Consider the following 20,103-nt stretch of genomic DNA (forward strand, 5'->3'; position numbering starts at 1 on the left):
CAGCCCAAGAAGAAGAGAGCCCTTCGACACGCATCGTCCAGCGTTTCCTTTTTCAAAACTCTTTGAGGACCACAATCCAAACTGTTTTTTCTTGGAATTGTGGCTGCTACATCAGTTAACATTTCTTGCTTGAAATCATGAAAAATCACAGGTAGATTCAGTATTTTTATTTAAATACTGTTTTCTGAAAGGGGGGTGCGGTGGCGCAGTGGGTTGGGCCAGGTCCTGCTTTCCGGTGGGTCGGGGGTTCAAGTCCCGCTTGGGGTGCCTTGCGATGGACTGGCGTCCCGTCCTGGGTGCGTCCCCTCCCCCTCCAGCCTTATGCCCTGCGTTGCCAGGTTAGGCTCTGGCTCCCCACGACCCCATACGGGACAAGCGGTTCAGATGATGATGTTTTCTGAGACTGATGTCGCTTTGGAGAAAAGTTTCTGCTAAATGAATAAATGTAAGTTTTTCTCTGTAAAATGCATTAATGTGAGCTGTAGTAACTGCTGCGGTGTTTTGTATTATTTTCTGTTTTTCCTTGGTGTACTTTCAGCGTTAAGGTTTAACACTTCGGCCCATGTGTAACTAATGCTCTGAGCCAGGAGATGATGTGGCACCGGTGGGTAATTAACCGCAGCAACAGCTCTCCTTCATACTGCGACACTCCGGGAAAATGTGTTTAGTGCATCCGAGTGTCCTAATGGCCACGAGACGTATGGTACCGGGCGCAGTACGAGAGGGGACGCGCCGCACTTTTCCGAGGAGTCCGAAAAGGCGCCAGTCACTCGGGATCTCGAGCATTCAGCGCAACCAGTGTTCGAAGAACTGCTCCCAGGCTCCCGTACGTTTTGCAGAGCAGCTGCTGCTCTCTCGGGCATTTCGAAGAGTGCGGCTCTTCTCTTCTCTCACTTTACGGTTCTCGGTCGTGCGTCTTCATCATTGGACTCGGCTTCGTGGACGCGCCGCCGAAGAAGACTCGGGGCTCTCCGGCGTTCGCCGTGCCGAGCGTCGGACCCACGCAGCCGCCGCTGCCGTTCAGTTCTAATGTGGGGTAGGACACCACAGCAAGTGCGTGGAGATCAGCAGAAAGCGGCACCTTGTTCCAGACTGGAGCACCAAACCCTGGCAGGGTGCCCATGTAGGACAGCGTCTCACCCTGTCCGGTTCCAAGTGTACCGAGGACACCAAGATGAGACGTGTGCGCAGATACTCAGGTTTCTAAAATCCATGTTAAATGTGATGCTACTGTGGTTCAGCGCAGCCTTGCGCAGTAGGAACGGGTGCCTCTGCTAGCCGAGGTGACTCGAGACCGTCGGGTGGTCCGCTCCGCCGCGCTCGGCCGCTCTACCGCTCCGCGCTGATCTTGTAGCGCAAGACCAAGTAGGCGAGGAGGCGGATCGTGACGAAGAAGACGCCCAGCACGACGAAATCCACGTACAGCTTGGCGTTCTCCACATCCAGCTCTTTGAGGATGGCCTCCGACTTCTGGAAGTGGCACGTCTCGTCCTCGTCGCAGTGAAGGTCCTCGCGACCCAGTCCGTAGATGGACAGTATGACTCCCTCGAAGCCATATCTGGACATGAGAAAGACGTCATCGGAACTAAGTTCCTCCAGGTGGACGTGACCATCAGACGCGTCACGGGGACAGAAGGTGCGTTGCTGGAAATCAGTGTCAACAAGGCGTTCACTTGCCTGACGTACGAAATGTAGGAGATCCACTGGAGGTACTTGGGAATGGTGTCAAAGCTGACGAAAAAGCCGGAGAAGAGGAGCACTGGGATGGCCGTCACCGGGCCAACAAACGTGGCCACCTAAAGCAGAGGGAATCAGAACAGAGAGGGATGTGGTGAGGAGAGAACCTCAACTCCAGGGCTCTTCATGATGGATGGATGGATGGATGGATGGATTGGTGGATGGACGGATGGATGGATGGATGGACGGATGGATGGATGGATGGAGATACTTTACTGAATGTCAGCTGGTTTGTCATCCCAACAAACGTCACTGTCAGTACGGTTATTAACACACAACGGTACCCAGGTGTGTGTAGCACTCGTAGAGTGCGAAGGAGCCGCAGCGCGACGCAGGTCACCTGCAAAGAGTTGGACGCTGCCCCGATCAGCAGTCCCAGAGACTGGGCCACCAAGGAGGTCATGATGCCAAGCGCCAGGAAGAGGAAGAAGCGCACAGCATCGGGGGGCTGTGAGGTCATCCAGTAGACGATGCTGCAGTACAACACTGGGAACACGACCTGTGGGGTCAGATTTTCATCAGACTGGAGTCCCATCCACAGAGCTCCCTGTCTCATGCCCTGCATTTCCAGGATAGACTCTGGAACGCAGTGACCTTGAATTGAATGAGTGCTTGATGAAAATGGAGAAAATAAAGTTCCAGACCATGGTGACACCCTACGTGGACCACTGCAACTCCGGCCTCTGCCATCAGACTTCTCCAGCTCATACAGAGTATCACGATACAAGTCATGTTTGACCTGCCGAAGTGTTCCTATGTGTGCCCTCCGTCTCTCTCCATTGTGTTCCTATAGCTGCCCGGATCAAATTTAAGACCCTGGTTACGGCCTACAAATCCATCAACAGGACTGCTCCTCGATATCTACAAGAGCCGATCACTCGCTACACCCCTCCACATCTGCCCGCTTGGTGGTCCCACGCACGAAAGGCCCAAAAGCATGAAGGATTGTGGTTCTGCCTCCGGTGTGGTGAAATGACCTCCCCCTCTCGCTCAGAACTGCTGAATCGCTCTCAACGTTCAAGAAGGGTCTCAAAACTCACCTCTTTTTGAGTCACTTCTCCCCTCATCTCGTAAGTGCTTGATAAACGTGGAAACGTTTATGGTGAATAATTTTAAGAACCATTTGTTTAATTATGGATAAACCTTTATGCAGCTACTCATGTAACGTATACTAGTCGATATGGTGGAATGTAACAAATTAACAGTACTTTAGAATCGCATGTCTGCATCCAAAGCTCTCCTTCCTTCAATACGATGAACTCGTATTTTGCTCGGAGATGTACGGGTGGTCCCCGATTTACGATGGGGTTACGTTCCCCGAAACCCATCGTAAATCGGGAACCACCCGTACATCAGTTTGGGGAAAAGTATCTGCTAAGTGAATAAATGTACATTTTTACAGCTCTGTATGAGGTTTTTCCAGATTCTGACGCATGAATAAATCGTGGTGCAGTATATCTATACTGCTGAGCTTTTACTGTTTGTGTCAGCGATTCCATTTTTGAAGAAAGGGAGTTTAACGCAGACGCCCAGCCTCAGCTGCGGTCGAACACGGGGGATCTGATGTACCGATGTGCTCCTTCTGTCCTGCTCTACCGACGCTGAAAGCGGACGTGTCCGGCAGGGCAGCGGTCTGCGTGGTACCTGGAAGGGAACGTCAGCCATGGTCTTCGCCAGGTAGTAGGCCTTCAGGCTGTACCAGTAGTTGAGATGCTCTCGCAGAAACACCCCCATCTCCAGCGGAACTACGACAAGAAGGGAGGGAGCAGAGGCGTTTAGGTGTGAGACACGCCCTACTGGCCCTTCCTTCGAAAAGACGCCGCTCCCGTACAGCTCTGCTCACATGTCAGCACGGTGGGCATGAGAGCGGCGAACATGAGGAAGAGCATGGAGAAGAACAGGAAGCCGGAGTTGCTGAGCACTTTCTTGGCCTCGTTGCCGATGCCCAGATAGAGGAGTCCAATGAGGACGCCGATCCCAATGTGGGAGGTGATGCGCAGGTGAGTGAGCACCTGACACACAAAGCACATCGTCAGGCATCGAAGGCATTTCGACGGGACCGGAACGCGGCGGCCGGCAGGGGGCGGACGGTCTCCCTCACCGAGTCCCTCGTGATGCTGAGCAGCGTCCTCCTGAACAGGATGCGGAACTGAGTGAGGCAGCTGGCAGAGAAGCTGTGGCAGCCCTCTTTGGAGGAGCAGTCCTGGGCGCAGCACAGAGCTCAGGTGAGGACACGTGGAGAGATACGGGTTTCGCAGTCACCGCGCGTCTCGTGTCGCGCGTTCGTCACCTGACCTCACCTCATCGGATGGTCGATGCCAGAGGAACGGGTTGAGGGGCCCGTTCTTATGGATCTCCGTCTTGAAATCCTTCTCGCTCCTCCGCTCCCGCACGGCCTTCACCAGCCTGGCCGTCTGGTCCCCGTACTCCCCGGAGGCGACCTCCATCACTGCAGCGTGGAACGCAGCTTCAGACCGACCCCAAAAGGCAGCGGCACACGTCCCTCTCCTCACTTTGCCGCAAGTGCGGTACTTTTACAGTGACCCTTAGCGTTGCGCGTCTGAGCCGATCCAATTTCCTTACCGAAGTCAGCAGGGTTGTGGTACGTGGGACAGTTGAGCCCCAGCTCACGGAGGTAGGGCACAAGGTTCGAGACCTTCCCTCGGTAGATGCACTGGCCTTGACTCAGCACGTAGAGCTGCGGGAAAAAAGTGCGTCAGACTAACGGAGCAGCGGCGCTATAGTTTTAATGCGGCTCCAAGTTAATAACAATGTCACGATAGAAGCTTTGGTGCATTTTTCATTCATTATCTGAGACTTTTACAGAACGGAGCATGTCTCTGTTATCCCTCTCGTATTGACCGTAGAGATAATTAAGCAAAGCGGCCGTATGCCGATGGATGCCGCACGTGTCATTTCAAGCGTCTTTCAAGAAGTTACCTTGTCGAAGAGCTCGAAGAGTTTGGCGCTGGGCTGGTGGATGGTGCAGATGATGGTCCGTCCGCCCCGAGCCAGAGCCTTCAACAGCGAGAGCACCTGGAAGCAGGAGGAACTGTCCAGACCGCTGCAGGCGACAGAGAGACGACCTCGGTCACGGAGAGCGATCCGAGCCGAGAGCCTTCATTTATCTCCCATTGACCCGTCCACTTCTATGATCCGTACAACAGAAATGACCGCCGCTCGTGAAATATACGTACGAGACAATGTTGTCTAAAGTGATACAGTGAGCAATGACAGCAGGTGAGCTGCTCATGGATATAAAGGATGCTCACGGGCCAAATGGCATTTCTTTAAATACGAGTCCATGTCGTCAGTTATTATGACTTTTGTGGACGGATATCACCGTGGATATTTTGCCTGGAAAACATGAACGATTATTCCTCACTGGTCCCTTTACAATGTTCCATCACAGTAGAATTTAAGAATAATTTAATGGTTCCGTTTTAAATATCGCAACAGTTTGAATGAGTCGTGGAACAAATTTTACATCAGTAACAATCGAAATGCATCCATAGACGTAAGCAGCGTAACGGATTCTATGAGAATCTTCATTACTGTGAAGAAATTATGTCGTTTTCTTCATTCCTACACCACTGTAGCATGAAGGGGGTAAATGATCAGTAGAATGCCAAACTTTTCAGAAACCCCTTGTTTAAAGGCGGCCGTTCCCTGACCTCCTCGATGCCTCAGTTGACCTAGTGAATTCTGGGTTACCGGGTTACTAGGTGCCATGTCTGAGATCCTGTCAAGGTGCGATTAAGTGCCCGATTAGTTTGGACAAGCTGTATTATCTGGTTATTAAAAAGAGAGGTCACTGAGACATGTGCCAGGGGGCAGGTGAAGTGTCTCCGTCACACGCAACCACGTACAATCTGGCGTGTGCTCATGTGTTTGACACGCAAACAAAGTGTCCCCTGAAAACTCTGACAGGCTTTGGAAAGAGGGTTATGGAAAAGATGGTTGGATGGATGGTTGGATGGATGGATGGATGGATGGACGGACAGATGGACGAATTCACAGATAGATAGTATTGCGAGAGGGGAAGACTCTTCACAGGGCCTCGGGCTCAACGTAAAAGGCCGTGTTCCGAACGGTCACGGCGTTTCCCCATCGGATCGGGCGCGGGGGAGGGGGTGCGAGCGTACCTCGTGGGCTCGTCGAAGAACATGACGGGCGGGTTGTTGACGAGCTCCAGCGCGATGGCCAGACGCTTCCTCTGTCCCCCAGAGAGGTTGGCCGTGCGCGTCTTGGCGCACGCCAGGAGCCCCAGCGCCATCATGATCTCCCTCACCTGAAACACACCTGGTTGTGTCACAGGACGCCTCTGCGCCGCAGTCTGCAGAACTTCCGCTGTCCCCTCCCAGTTGCCCCCTGCCTTGCCGAACCGTGGCACCGCACCAACGGTAAACATGGGACAAAGGCCCTTGGCGATGTGTCCCTGGCTACGAAGCCGAGGCTCAGAATTAAAGCCTGGGCTGAGAACAGAATAACTCATCTCTTAACCGGAGGCTGCAGAGGCCTTATTGTCCGTTGCCGTTTGGAGTTCGGAGTTCGGACAGTGCGGTAAAAACGTGGCGTTACTGAACACGAGAAGCGCAGGATAAGTACTGATCTCCCCCCTGCCTCGTAGAAGCAGCACGAAAACCCCACAACCAGGCGTCAGGTGAGAGCGCAAAGCGTGCAGAAGGCTCTCTGACAGTTGGTGGCGCTCAGGATCCTCTTACCATCTCCCTGCGGCCCTCGTCCTTCTCCTGCAGCTTCAGGTTGGCCGATACCTGAGAAGCGGCACAAAGGTAGAGTCCATTGTTCGCACGGCCAGGTAGGGTTGTTGTAAAAAGGAAGGAAAAAAGAAAAAAAAACAAGCGGTTCCTGCCTGACAACATGGTTAACGCTCTGGGGCCACTCTGGGAAGGAAGGAGGTTGAAATCCAGCGAACGGAGCGAACCACCACCATCGTTTCCCAAACAACGTCCCGCTGCTACCTCTACTGGAGTCTGGAACATCGGCGCCACAATAATACTGTATTTTTCTGCTGTTTCGCGGGGTCCTCGAGTTACAAACTGTTAACGGTGTCTCCTGTATTACTGTATTTCGCTTTTTTTTTTGTTTTTACCTTCCTAGCCATGTCACCAAAGCGTAAATGTGATGGATTAAAGAAAAGAAAGTGAAAAGGTGAAACGCCAACAAACACTGGAAAATCGAACATTAAAGTTTCTTTGTTTTTTATACCTACACACATTCTCTCTCTGTCCTCCTCCTCGCTCTCTATTAGAAATACTGTAGTAACATTTATTATTATTATTATTATTATTATTATTACTGTGTTGTTATATTAAAGATGTTTTAGTGTATCCAAAGTGTTTCTTTCATGCTTTTTATGCACAGAAAGGTACACAATACACGACATACTAAGACAAGCAGTTGACAAACTGACGTTAGATACCCAACATACCGAAGTGTTCCGACTTGCGTCAAAACCCGACTTAAAGACGGACCGAGGACACGGAACTCGTTCGTAATCCGGGGACCGCCTGCAGCGGTTGGACTTGCGCACAAATCGAGTTACGAACCGATTCCGGCCCCTGTGCCCTGCGTAAGTTGAGGAGCCGGCCCGGAGCCCCAGCGCCCGTAATTTACATCGCGTCATCGCATCACCCTGCCGAGCGGACCGTCTGGAGGCAGGAAGGGACCCCTGTCTGGGATCCTGCTGCGCTTCCCAGCGCGCCTCCGTAGCGGGAAGCCCTCTGCGGGCGGAATCTGCTCGTACCATCATGGCCTCGTGCACCGTGAGATGCGGCAGCAGCATGTCGTCCTGCATGATGTAACAGGAGACCTTGCGGAAGGAGCGCAGGTCACGGGGCTGCCCGTTGATCAGGATCTCCCCCTTCATACCCGTTTCTCTGCGAAGGGACACAGAGATGAGCCGTTGAGACACACGCAGAGCAGAGGGAAGCGGGGCGAGCGCACGGCACCCGTCGCTGTCACAGGGAAAACCTTCGCGCTCGGTCCCCGACGCGAGGAAGTGACATCACCTGAACGGGCCGGCGAACAGCACGATGACCGGTGGATTCAGCAAACAGCGACACGTTTCAAAGACGCTCCAGTCAGTAGGTAATTTAAGCCATTTTGTAGAGATTCCAAGTGCAGGAAAATCAGAAGTAAGAGCAACATAATATAGCAATGCTTCGGAACGCTGGGAAGTATGCATTTACATTGCATTTACATTGCATTTACATTATGCATTTACATTATGCATTCATCGAGCAGACACTTTTCTCTTTTTGCTGGCAGACCGGCTCTCCGCCACCGACTTCCACAGCCTCTGCGATGATCACTTTGTATCCGGGCAGCAGGTGGCGCAGTGGTTACAGCTCCCACCTTCTCCTCAAAGAACCCAGGTTCGAATCCCACTTCCTGCTGCAGGAGCCTTGACCAAGGTACTTACATTGAACTGATGTGGTAAAAATTACCCAGCCGTATAAACAGGTTGTAAGCTGTTGAGGGCTCAGTGAAATGAATAAATAATAAAAATGTCCTGTAGCTGCTCTAGAAAACTGCGTGGAGGGTTTAGGGGACTGACGGCTGATTCGCTGGGGACTCACAAAGGAAACATACACACTGTCCGTATATTAAACCATATTAACGAACCCATAATGAAAATAAATGCAATAGAAGAAGAAAGGAGCGGAGACAACGTGGGCGAACTGACACTCAGTGGACGGTCCAAACGGGGACATGATCACCGACCTTATAACAGCTGGAACTACCAAATGAGGGCTCGTGGGGGGCGAGAACGGAACGCAGCACGAGCCAAAGTGTAACTGAAGAAGGCCGCACGGCGGTGCAGCGGGCAGCGCTGGTGTCTCACGGATCCGGGGCCGCGCGCTTGGATATGGGTTCGATCCCCGCTCAGTCTGGGTGGATTTCACATTTTCTCCACTGACCCTCTGCCACGATCTCACTTGTTTCTTTAGCTGGATCCCTGCTGCTGCACAGTGAAGGTAATACCATCCACCCGTTCTGCTGCTCTGGTCAAGGATCAGCAAGTAGCTGCACTGCTGTCCTTCGCAGAAGGTGTGCCAGCTGGACAGGCGTCTCCACGTGGCTCCGGTTGCTGTGACGCGCTGCCAGTTGGAGGAAAGCCCGGTACGCGTTGCATCGCTCAGCCCCATCATCGCAAACAGTGTTTGTTCACTTTCTGGCAGGATGAGTCCCCTATCTACCTATCTGTATCGATATCTGTAGCTATATCTATATCTATGCCTGTATCTACAGTACCTAGTATATCTATATCTATATCTCTGCCTATATCTATCTAGTATGTCTATATCTATATCTATATTATCGCTCATGTCTGTGTATATCTATCTATAGAAAAAAGCTGTCCATCCAGTTTCGATAACTGCTTGTCCTGAGCAGGGATGCAGTGAACTGGAGTCTATCCTGGAAGCACTGGGAGCAACGCTGAAGGGGGGGTACACCTTGGACATCGTGCCAGTCTACCACAGGACAGCCACGCACACACACACACACACACACACACACACACACACTCTTACCTATTCACACACTAAAATTCACACAAGATGACCCTGGTGCCAGGTGCGTTTGCAAGCTGAGGAGCTCACGTGTCGGCTAAGAGGCAGTCTGTGCGCTGTCCTGTCTTCTGGACTCAGTGAGAACCTGCACCTCACCTGCCTTGGGATGTAAGACTTCACCTGCAGCTCTCGCTCACCTGTAACCGGCCAGAATGTTCATCAGAGTAGACTTTCCGGCTCCCGAGGGACCCATGATGGCAACCAGGCCGCCACTGGTGAAGCTCCCCGAGATACCTTTCAGAAGGGTCTTGTAACCTGAAACCCAAGACGAAAGGAGAGGAACTCTGGGTAACGATGTTCTCCATGGGTGGGGTGGGGGGTGTGCTCACAGAGCTCTTTGTTCTTCCCTACAGGACACACTTGCCTCCTGGCCCGGCGCGCTCGGCGTTTCGCCGATCGGCTGCTGCGACCTCCGTCTCTGCCACCGGGAAGCTCATGCAAACACAAGTGGGCGCGAAAAGCCTTGAACCGAATCGTATCGCTGCCAACATTTATGCGGATGGGGCGGGGAAGGATTCCACAGTTCTCTGAGTTATGAATTCATTTACCTCAACGTTGGAGTCCGGCAGCAGGGGGCGTAGCGGTTAGAGTCACCACCTTTGGACTCGAAGGACCCGGGTTTGAATACCACCCCCTGATCGAAGTACTTACCTTGAGTTACTCCAGTAAAGAACTACCCAGCTGTACAGAGGGGTAAATCAGTGTCAGTGAACCGACACCGTAAGTCGCTTTGGAGAGACGCGTCATATAAATGAATAAACGTCGATGCAAGCGAGCAAACGTCTGGAACCCCAGAGCTGACGGGGCTCCGAGGACAACGACGAGCGGGAATGTCCGACAGTAACCCGCCGTTTATCCGGCGGCTCCAGCAGGGCCGTAATCCCGGTGATTCCAGTGCTTCGCAGGGCTGCTCTAATTGGATCTCCCCTCTGACCTGCCAGAGCGATACGCAAATACCTGCAACCTTCCTGTCCTCTTACAGGGGGGATTTGTTCCCTGCACGGCTCCTCCCGCCACACACACACACACACACACACACACACACGTGCGCACACTAGTGACCGTCCCCGAATCAGACAGCTCAGCTCGTGGCAGCCGCACAGAGGTCGTAGAGGTCAAGGAGGAGGACAGCCGTGTCTGTAAGTACCGTATGTGCGAACAGCCTGTGCCACACCGAGCAAATCCCCGGCATGCCTAGCGGCGCACGTCACCGAGGACAAACGTTCAGGCCGTGGTTTTCACTCGGCAGTACTTCAGAAAAGCAATAAACCGGCTCCTCAACTTACAAACGCAATTGTGACAAGAGGTTCGTTCGTAACTTGATTTGTCCTTAAATCCGAAATGCTTCTCAAAGCTGAGTCGGAATCGACGAGAGCTGAAGAACACAGATTTCCCTCGCTTCACGCACTTGTTAGGTTTCGTCAAAATAATAGAAATTATTTTTTATTAACTTCTAACAGCATTCAAATTCATATGAACCTGTGCAGTGTTTGTCGGCTTCTGGCCACTTTCAGCTTTTATCATGGACACGATACAAGCTTTATAACAGAAAGCCCTTCGACTGATTTAGGGTTCAGGCTCTGTGGGAGTCTCGCTGTACGACTTCAACGCTTCCATTAACTAAATGGCATTAAAATTAAAGCTCATTTAAAATAACACACACACACACACACACACACACACACACACACACCTGCCCTGGACAACTGCCCCCAGTGGTTTAGATGGAGTCACAGAGCCCAGCTGCCCACAGACCCTTCGCAGAAACCTGGGTGCCATAATATTCCCAGCATCATCATTTCATCTCATTATTAATCAGAGGAGAAGACAGATATGTGTGTAAAACAGCCAATGACCGATCTTTACATGCTACTCTGCTGCTTTATGTAGTAATTTTAAAGTGCAAATGTCACCAAAGACATTAGAGTCCTGCACTTGCCAAGGGATAATCAATTGTCTTGATACCTTTTTTCCCTTTTTTCCTTCAACCGTTCAGCTGATCGCGTATTAATTATTGTTTGCGTTATTTTACAATTAGTATCATCCTATTTAACCCTGCAGGCGAATAACAATGGACCTTTCCTCAAGTTAATTACTGCTATCGCAGTCAAAACACAAAATGGAACGGAACACGTATTCAAGGATTTAATTCACATTTACTTATTTAGCAAGAGGCTTTTCTCCAAAGCGACTTCCAATGAACTCTATGCAGTGTTATCAGCCCACACACCTTATTTACCGCGGTGACTTACACCGCTAGTGCTGTCCACCACTTCATTTCACTTATTGCTGGAGATTAAACTAAATTACAGGTTTATGTTCTGAAGTGAAATGTATGATGCTATAAATGATGCACTGTTTTTGAGTCGCAATGATGCAGTAATGAGGCCCTCACTGATCAACTGCTAATGATGGGAAACAAACCATCCATTTGTACAAATATTGACAGTGTAAAGAGGCAAAGCACAGTAAAGTCTGGATGAACAAACATGAATGAAATGCGTACACAAAAATCCATTCGTAGAATATAGTGCATCAGTTAGGAACTCAGTACACATGAACGGGTTCATAATCACATTTTCTGTGGGATAAGCAGGTAATGGGAACAGACGGCATGTATCGTAATCAGCGATTTCCAAACAGGAGGGGTCGCGGCGGGTTTGGCCCTGGCCGGGTCCTGCTCTCTAGTGGGTCTTGGGTTCGAGTCCCGCTTGGGGTGCTTTGTGATGGATTGGCGTCTCGTCCCGGGTTGGTCCCCTCCTCCTTCAGCCTTGCGCCCTGTGTTGCCGGGTTAGGCTCCGGTTCTCCGCGACCCCGAATGGGACAAGCGGTTTCAGACGACGCGTGTGCATGTGTGTGTGCGTGGTTAAAAAAAAAAACCTTTTGCCAGCTAACATGTTACGGGAGGCAACGGCACAGTCATCCGTGACTCGGCTAAAACGGTCACTCGGGAAGCGGGTGAAAGACTGGCCTGAACGGCAATTAGAAAACAGGATGAGAAGATCCAAACCCAGGGAGGACGCTGGGCTCCTTCGTTGCCTCGGTGGAAGAACTGTGCTCAGTCAGGCCCGTCTCTGTTCGTTTCCTCTCCCGTGGTGGTTCACCTTCTCCCGTTACCCCCTGAAAGCAACGTTCCCGAACCCCAGCGACGAAGGACCGGCGCCGCCTCGGTGGACTGTGTGCGTCAGGAAGGTGAGGCAGGCGAGGCAGGCGGCTCTCACCCGACGTCACTTAAAACACCAAAATATCAAATATCGTTGCGCACGAGACTGAGAACGTGAAAATGTCCGATTTCACTTTTTCCTCGCATTCTTTTAGCTTTTTCTTTAATGTGATATTTTCAGGGATTTTGTCGTATTTTAACACGATAGAAATGCCAGCTGAAGAAAAGAAGCGCTGAGCTCCTCGCTGTTGAGGAAAACCTGACCTGACAACCGAGGAAAGTGAAGTCGTGCTAAAGTCTGATCTTTTTTACCTTATTCCTGGATTCCCGGGGGTATCTTTTACGGGGGAGGTAGGTATCATAGCGGTCAGAGCCGCCGCTGCCGGAGGTCCCAGCTCTGAATCCCTCCTCCTTTGACACTGAGCAAAGTCCTTATTCTACATAGCTAATAATAACAAACACACGCGTCAGTGGGTAAAATTACGGGCGGCAGCTCCGCATTCTACGCTGCTGTGGAGAAAAGCACTGGCTGCACGAATAAGCGCAAATGTTTTCAAGAAAGCGGCTGCTGCGTGCTGCTGCCGAACAGCTCGTGTTTAAATTGCGAGGCTCTCATTGCGAAAAGTGCTTCACCGCGGAGCGCTCGCTTCCTCTCTCGATGAAAAACGAAAGGCTCCTCGTCCGCGGCAGCCGTGCGGCTCGCTGCGTCTTTTATCTGGGTCTTAAACGCCGAACCCTTTTGCTCGTTTCGAACTGAGATTGTGAACTCGGTGGGGTGATGGGGGGGTCACAGCAGCCGTTCAAAGGGAGCGTGGTGTCTACGAGTTCTGCAAAAGCACCGGAAGAAAGTCGCTCACGTGTTTTTAAAGGCCGCGATTGTAACGTTTTAACTCTGCTTCAGCCAACTTTCTGTCCTCGTACCAGTTTAGAGACAGAGGGAAAGAAAAGTCCGTTGCTTTTTAAAAACAAGGCTGCTGCGGTAACACGGCGCAGAGGCCACTGGGTTCTCACAGCAGGGCTTTTTACAGCCATTGGCAAAGTGAAATGGGCAGAAATGGCGCTATAAGAATCATAAGCTTGTATGAAGAAAGTGAATGTTGGTATATCTGCAGTATTCGGTGTTTTTACTTTTTCATTGTATGGAAGCCTGTTATTTGAGGGGTGACACTCTGACTACATGGGTGTTCCTTTGTGCCTAAAGCTCTTTACACGGACGTATATTTCCCCGAAATGACAAATAAAGAGCATTACGTCTCAGCTGAGCGTGAGGATTAAATATCGCTGGAGATGCAGTGTACGGTGTCACGTGCTGCAGTTGGGTGCTTTGAGCCATTTACAGAGCGCTGCGCTCCCATCGTTTGCTGAAACAGGAGAGCAGCAGCCAACACAGCACACAGGAGACTGAGGGTCTTGGTGACCTTGGGCCTCGCCTGGGGATGATGGACAGCGACCCACCCCCAGTCCTACACTCACCGGGCGCATTCGACAGGCCTCGAGCCCCACCGATACTTTGGTAGCAACTTCTACCCTGTCCCTCCTTGTTTACATTTATTTATTTAGCGGACGCTTTTCTCCAAATCGACTTCCAATGAACTCTATGTAGTGTTATCAGCCCAAACACTAAGGTGATTTACACTGCTAGATACACTACTTACACTGGGTCACTCATCCGTACATCAGTGAAACACACTCTGGAGGAACCTGAACAGCATGTCTTTGGAATGTGGGAGGAAACCAGAGCACCCAGATAACATGCAAACTACACACAGACTGAGCGGGCATGGAACCCATGTCCTCTCACACCACCCAGGCGCTGTGAGACAGCAGCACTACTTGCTGTGCCACTGTACTGCCCCACGTGTGTGTTTGTTCCCACTCTCTGAAGCACATTCATGGATACGGGGACACAGCGGAAAGTTGCAAACCTGGAACCGCCACATGAGAAAAGATCATCGAAGCTCTTGGGAGAGGGTAAGCAACTCTTAGTGTGGTTGGAGTCCAAAAGTCACTGAGGGTGGCCGCTTTCCATCAGTGGAGTGCATGTTAACACACACACACACACACACACACACACACACACACACACACACACACACACACACACACACACACACACACAAATTCATCGTTACAGAATCTGGATCCACACCTAGGTGCACATGTGGATTTAATGTGCTTGAGGGAAATGGTAAAGTACGTTCGTTCGATTTTAACATGCACAAGTAAAACTGGTGTGACTTTGACTTTTGCCAAGAAGATTTCTGGAAGTCCTGCTTTCGGGGAACTCTGCACGTGAACACGGCCGAAGTAAACAATAAAGAAGCACAAAAATGATGCGCTGACCTTCAGATGTGGCGCAGGGCGTAGCGCCGCCAGCAAAGACACGGCTCATCAATGACTAAGTGTGACTGTGTATCACGGGGCAATAGCTGAAACAAACAGGGAAGCGCAGGGAGCTGGCGGCTCAAATCTTTTATTAGACTGGACGGAAAACATGTTGAAGGGCGTCAGTTCGAATCCCACCTCCAGCTGTAGTAGCCTTGAGCAAGGTACTTACCCTAAATTACTCCAGTAAAATTACCCAGCTGTATAAATGGGGAAATAATTGTAACTTTAACAGTGTAAGTTGCTTTGGAGAAAAGCATCGCTAAATGTAATGCCCTCTACGTTCGAGGAGTTACGTTTTATTATCTTTTATTAACTCGTAACAACCTTCGGCAGCATCTGTCTGCGTTCAGTTTGCTTTATTATCCATACAGCCAATAAAATCATGATGACGGAGATTATCGGTGATTGATAGAGGAGTGTTAAAAAAGTTGACGTAAGACTTGGGCCTTTTTCTCACTACAGACGAGCTGTAAACACTGTGGAAGTGAGTTGAACTAATCCGGCGTCTCACTCCGACCGTCTGGATCCGTTTTCCTGTCAACTAACAGCCGGACATGGGATCGCGTTCACTGTGAAACGAGCAAATACTTAAAAGCAAACAAGCGGAAAGAGTACAATTAAAAGGAAACAATAAATGGGAAAATGTCGGTATGTTCGACAATGTTGGAATATGGAATCGTATGGATCGGCTGTTGCGTTGCGTCTCCCAGGAAACAGAGGTTCGAAGCCCACGACGAGACTCCTGTATGAGCAGCAATAACAAGCAAGAGAGCAGCAGATACAGAGCTTGTTCCCCAGCTCGACCATTCCCCAACTGTTCGGTGCTGGAACTTTCCCCAGCGCTACGGAAAGCCTGCTTCGCCGGCCTGAGCGAAAGCCCTTCGGCGGAGAACCGCTGGAGCAGATGAGCCAGCTGTGCTGTTACATCATCAGCGCAACATCCATCGCAGACACGGGTCAGGACTCGACGTCCGGCAAAGAAGAGCTCCCGCCTGTCCTGTCGCGGTAACTCGTAATGCCGTACTCCCGCAAAACGGTGCCGGACACCGGGTCTCAGTTCCCTCGAGAAGCAGTACTGATGCATGCTATACTGTACGTGCTGTAAAGCGCAGGCCGGTGTCGGAGGTGAAAGGCCGAAGGGCGAGGCTGAACTTTATGCGTTACCTTTACCGCGAGGGTGCTTACACAGTGGCGACTCGGTGCTCTCTCTGATGCTCTGTTCACCTCCTTGTACCGTATCCCAACCAGTAGCAGCACCCAGATCTCACGCCGAGGCTACACACAGTAGGGTCACGAGTCAAGTTACTCTCTTTTACAGTCACAACACACCGGTGACGGGAACAAATCCATTCATAGGGCTATTATGAAAGTCCTTCTACGTGCTCCATGTATATTTTGCATTCGGGGAATATTTTGGATACGCAACTCATATTTCACAACATTGCGATATTTCGGAGACCTGCGCGGCTGCGTAAGTACGAGCGTGTGCACAGATTGTATACAGGGAACACGCAGAAGTATGCGGTGTGTTAAAATACACAGCTCAGCAGCTGGAAATGTGATATTCCTGCAGGCATCACCCACATCTTTTTGGTGTGAAATGGTGGTGAAATTTAACACAGCGTTGAGGAACGGCGAGTAACAAACACCGCTTGTGCGCAGGACACAATGGCAGTGATTATGTAAGAGGCGTCCAACAATGTCGGGATGTAACGCGATACGATTGCATGTTGTTCGCAGGAGTCTCACTGCTCTGCGTTCCTGGACTGCTCTGTGTGTGTGTGTGTGTGTGTGTGTGTGTGTGTGTGTGTGTGTGTGTGTGTGGAATGTACCGGAGGCAGAAGGAGTTACTGTTCTCCTGCTAGAAACATTGTCTCCTACAAATCTGTGCACAGTAACAATCTAACGGGCTTCTTCTGCATATTCATTTGCATCCTGTGATTTATTTCTGCCTTAGTGCACAGTCTTCCTGGTTAATGTGTGTCGTTCTGGATGGGTTTTAGCTCGTTTATATCCATATCTACATACGTGTATGTGTGTGACTGGACCACACTTTCGATTAATGCAAAGATCACAGACACCCTAAAAGACAACAGACCTTGTGAGCTACCAAGTGCTTCACTTCAACACTTTCGGGCCACTTTTGCCACCATCGCACTGAACAAATGGAACGTACCGATTTCTGCCCTTACGTGGGCTCCGTGTAATATGCAAATTCTCTTCTCCTTTTTGCGGTGGAGTAGAAAATTGTACGTGAAGCGTTCATCCAAATGACATTTTAGTTAAGGACAGAGAAACATGAGGTAGAGAGGGAAGCACCTTTTCCAAAGCCGCTCCATCCCCAGCCGGATTAAACACTCCAGTATATTAACGATACCGAGCTATGAAGTGGATACGGCTTCACCGTAAGGCCCGCGGCGTACCTTTCTTCCTCCACCACGCTCCTTCGGGCACAGAGTAGGAGAGCTCGTGGAATTCGATGTTGACAGCAGGCCGCCGCGGCAAGTAGGAGAAGCGCTGCGCTTCGGTGAGGCTGTTCTCCACCTTCTTCAAGTGGCCCTGCAGCAACGGCGTGTGTTGGCTCCCGGTGTTCATCACTTCGTCAATGGACACACACACAGTCCGGGGGTCCAGCATGAGATCAGGGGGTCCGTTGGTGTTCTGGGAAAACCATCAAAGAAAAAACAGAAACCAAAAGGAATGCAGAGATATAAATGCTTCATGCCGTACATGTACATTACATGCACTCCAGAATATTCTATTTATTTATATAAAGAGAAAAAAAACTAAATCTAAAAAAAATGTTTTTTAACAGTGCCCACTTTGCCACGCCCACACCTTCGGACCAACACGGAACACCTGTGACTCAACGCAGACCGCAGCATAAAAGGCTGCGTCGGACAACCAGCTGATGCGGAACCTTGATCTGCTTCCTCATTAGCGACCTTCTCCAGCCATCTCCTGTTCCTGAACGCCTTCCCCGAACCCGTCCCTTGTTCCCCCGATCTACTGCCTCCTTCGGATTATCGACCTCTTGCCTGAACACTTGACTTGCAAAGTGGAAGAACATTAAAAGTTTTTTTTTCCCTTTTTTGCTTTTTAAATCCCGTTTCATATGTTGTCACAAGTGCTCGTTTAACACATGTTTCGTTGAGCAGTGAAGGAAAAACACTTTGTATGTATTTTTAATACATCTGCACCAGGCGAAAGTGCAAAGCCACTGGAAACACATATCCAGGCCTGGGCTGAGCGCAATAAAGCTGTTATTTGGTGCACTGTTTGGAGAGTCCAGAAATAAAAGAGGCAGCAGTTTAATCCCTTTCTGGGGGTATAAGGCGGGAGTGGGGGGGTTACTGTGGGACACAGATTATCGGGGCCTGGACCATGGGGACTAAGAGCGAGCGTGTGGACAAATGGAGCTCGAATAGAGCACAGCCTTCATTTAAAAATTAAACTAAATTAGAAATGTTCAAAGTCGCAATTATAAAGTGAATCCGACCAAGAAATAAAGTGCAATTTGCACAATGACTCAAAATGATCAGTTTCAGCAGTTTTTCAGTGTTCATCTGTAACCTTCTGTGGTCATTTCACACAAAGTGATGGACAGAGAAGAAGAAGAAGAAGAAGAAGAAGAAGAAGAAGAAGAAGGAGAAGAAAGAGTTTTTTGAGCTGTTCATACTCTGTAAACCTGCACTGGTGGAAAAGGTGTAAAGAGACTCGAGAGAGAAAACAAAGTAACAGTTACAGTTTCCTGTGGACTCGAGAGATGATTGATGTACAAAGAGAAATGTATCATTCAAAGCTACATTATTATTACATCATTATATTGAATAAACAAATGAGCGACACTGTTACTGGGACAACGATCCGTCTCTCCCGTCATCATCACGTATCGGACACGTTGTTTCCCTCCGAGTCCCGCTGCTGGACCACCCACACACACACACACACACACACACACACACACACACACACACACACACACACACACACACACACTAACTGCTCTGTTCTGTGAATACATGATGCAACTACTTCCTCTCTCAGTCCTCTTTCACTGCCCACCTCCACCTGTGAGTTGCGGTAATTCACCTCGTTTCTTACCATGATGATGGAGTTGGTCACCGTCGTGTTGCTCACGGAAAAGGCTGCCATGAGACAAGCCATTTTTTTTATTCTGGTCATGAGCTTTTCGCAGCGCAGCTCCTACAGCATCAGTGCCCGAATGATGTGTTTTTACTCTTTTTCTTTTTCTTTTTAAACGCCCTCCTGCTGCTGCACCGGGTGCGCGTGCGGCACGAGCTCCCTCTGTTATTGTTTAAGCGCCAATCGCTCGCTGCACTGGCTGTTTATGCGCTGACGTCACACAATTCGCCACCCGCCATTGGAGCGCGCTAACCGAGGGGCGGGGCTTAAACGATACTGTCCTTAAAGAGCGCTATGCGCCCGCCTCCGCGGCACATCGACTCTTTATCGTGGTAGAGGGTACAGCACAGTACAGTAAAAAAGAATGGATGTTCCAAAACACATTGGAAAGAGACTTTTTGACTGCAATCGTCCGGGAAACCTCTTCCGATTCAAACTGTCAGGAGAAATCAACATTTATTTAAAATAATTATTTCGTCCCACGAAGTACCACTCGCAACGTCAGCATATTTATAAACAGCATTGTTTAGGATCAGAGATTTATTTGTGTTTGTCTGCGATGATGTGAACGGAAGGAGGACGCGAGCGACATCACGAGTCGGTTTTAACACTTTATCACATTCAGGAAGACAGTATTAAATATAATTTAACCAGAGAATATTTCCCTATCTTATTGACATTATTATTATTATTATTATTATTATTATTATACATCGAACACATGGACCGACGGAACGCGATGTTTGTTCCCCCCCCCTATCGGTTGTCGGCGGAACTGCAGTCTGGAACACGCGCTCACACATTGTTCATACTATGTCATGTAAAAAGGACTCATGTTGAGAATCATTATCCGTTAGTTATTCATCACGATTGTGTAACACTGCTCTTTTAACCTACTGTCTTTAATTAATGTTGTTTTGTTATTCAACCCTTAGTTTCTTAGTCGAGACATTTTGTATTTTATTTTTGATATTTTACACCATACAAAATATATATGAAAGTGACTAACAAGCTCTGAACCACCTGGGTCATATATAATAATAAAGAATATGATTAATGATATACAAATGT

General features: G+C 49.8%; 1 protein-coding gene across 1 annotated transcript; it reads right to left on the reverse strand.

Moving 5' to 3' along the window:
• Positions 1-468: 468 nt before the first annotated feature.
• LOC108924766 (ATP-binding cassette sub-family G member 1-like) lies at positions 469-19,185 on the reverse strand. Its single transcript, XM_018736318.1, has 15 exons — positions 18,991-19,185; positions 17,310-17,547; positions 9,473-9,590; positions 7,505-7,637; positions 6,462-6,512; positions 5,883-6,028; positions 4,678-4,801; positions 4,321-4,435; positions 4,038-4,186; positions 3,839-3,940; positions 3,581-3,749; positions 3,382-3,482; positions 2,078-2,236; positions 1,678-1,796; positions 469-1,558 (listed from the first exon to the last, which is right to left on the reverse strand). Exons 1-15 carry the CDS (start codon positions 19,069-19,071, stop codon positions 1,330-1,332), a joined length of 2,034 nt encoding a protein of 677 aa, XP_018591834.1. The 5' UTR covers positions 19,072-19,185; the 3' UTR covers positions 469-1,329.
• Positions 19,186-20,103: the final 918 nt, after the last annotated feature.

This window comes from Scleropages formosus, chromosome 3 (genome assembly GCF_900964775.1).
Source record: "Scleropages formosus chromosome 3, fSclFor1.1, whole genome shotgun sequence".
NCBI classification, from domain to species: Eukaryota; Metazoa; Chordata; class Actinopteri; order Osteoglossiformes; family Osteoglossidae; genus Scleropages; species Scleropages formosus.

What these genes read in the sequence shown, in the direction of transcription:
- LOC108924766 (XM_018736318.1), bottom strand. Translation starts at nt 19,071, where the DNA reads ATGACCAGAATAAAAAAAATGGCTTGTCTCATGGCAGCCTTTTCCGTG. An exon ending in CCACAACCCTGCTGACTTCG is followed by an intron (nt 4,187 to 4,320) that starts GTAAGGAAATTG and finishes TCCACGCTGCAG; the next exon opens with TGATGGAGGTCGCCTCCGGG. An exon ending in TCCTACATTTCGTACGTCAG is followed by an intron (nt 1,559 to 1,677) that starts GCAAGTGAACGC and finishes TCTCATGTCCAG; the next exon opens with ATATGGCTTCGAGGGAGTCA.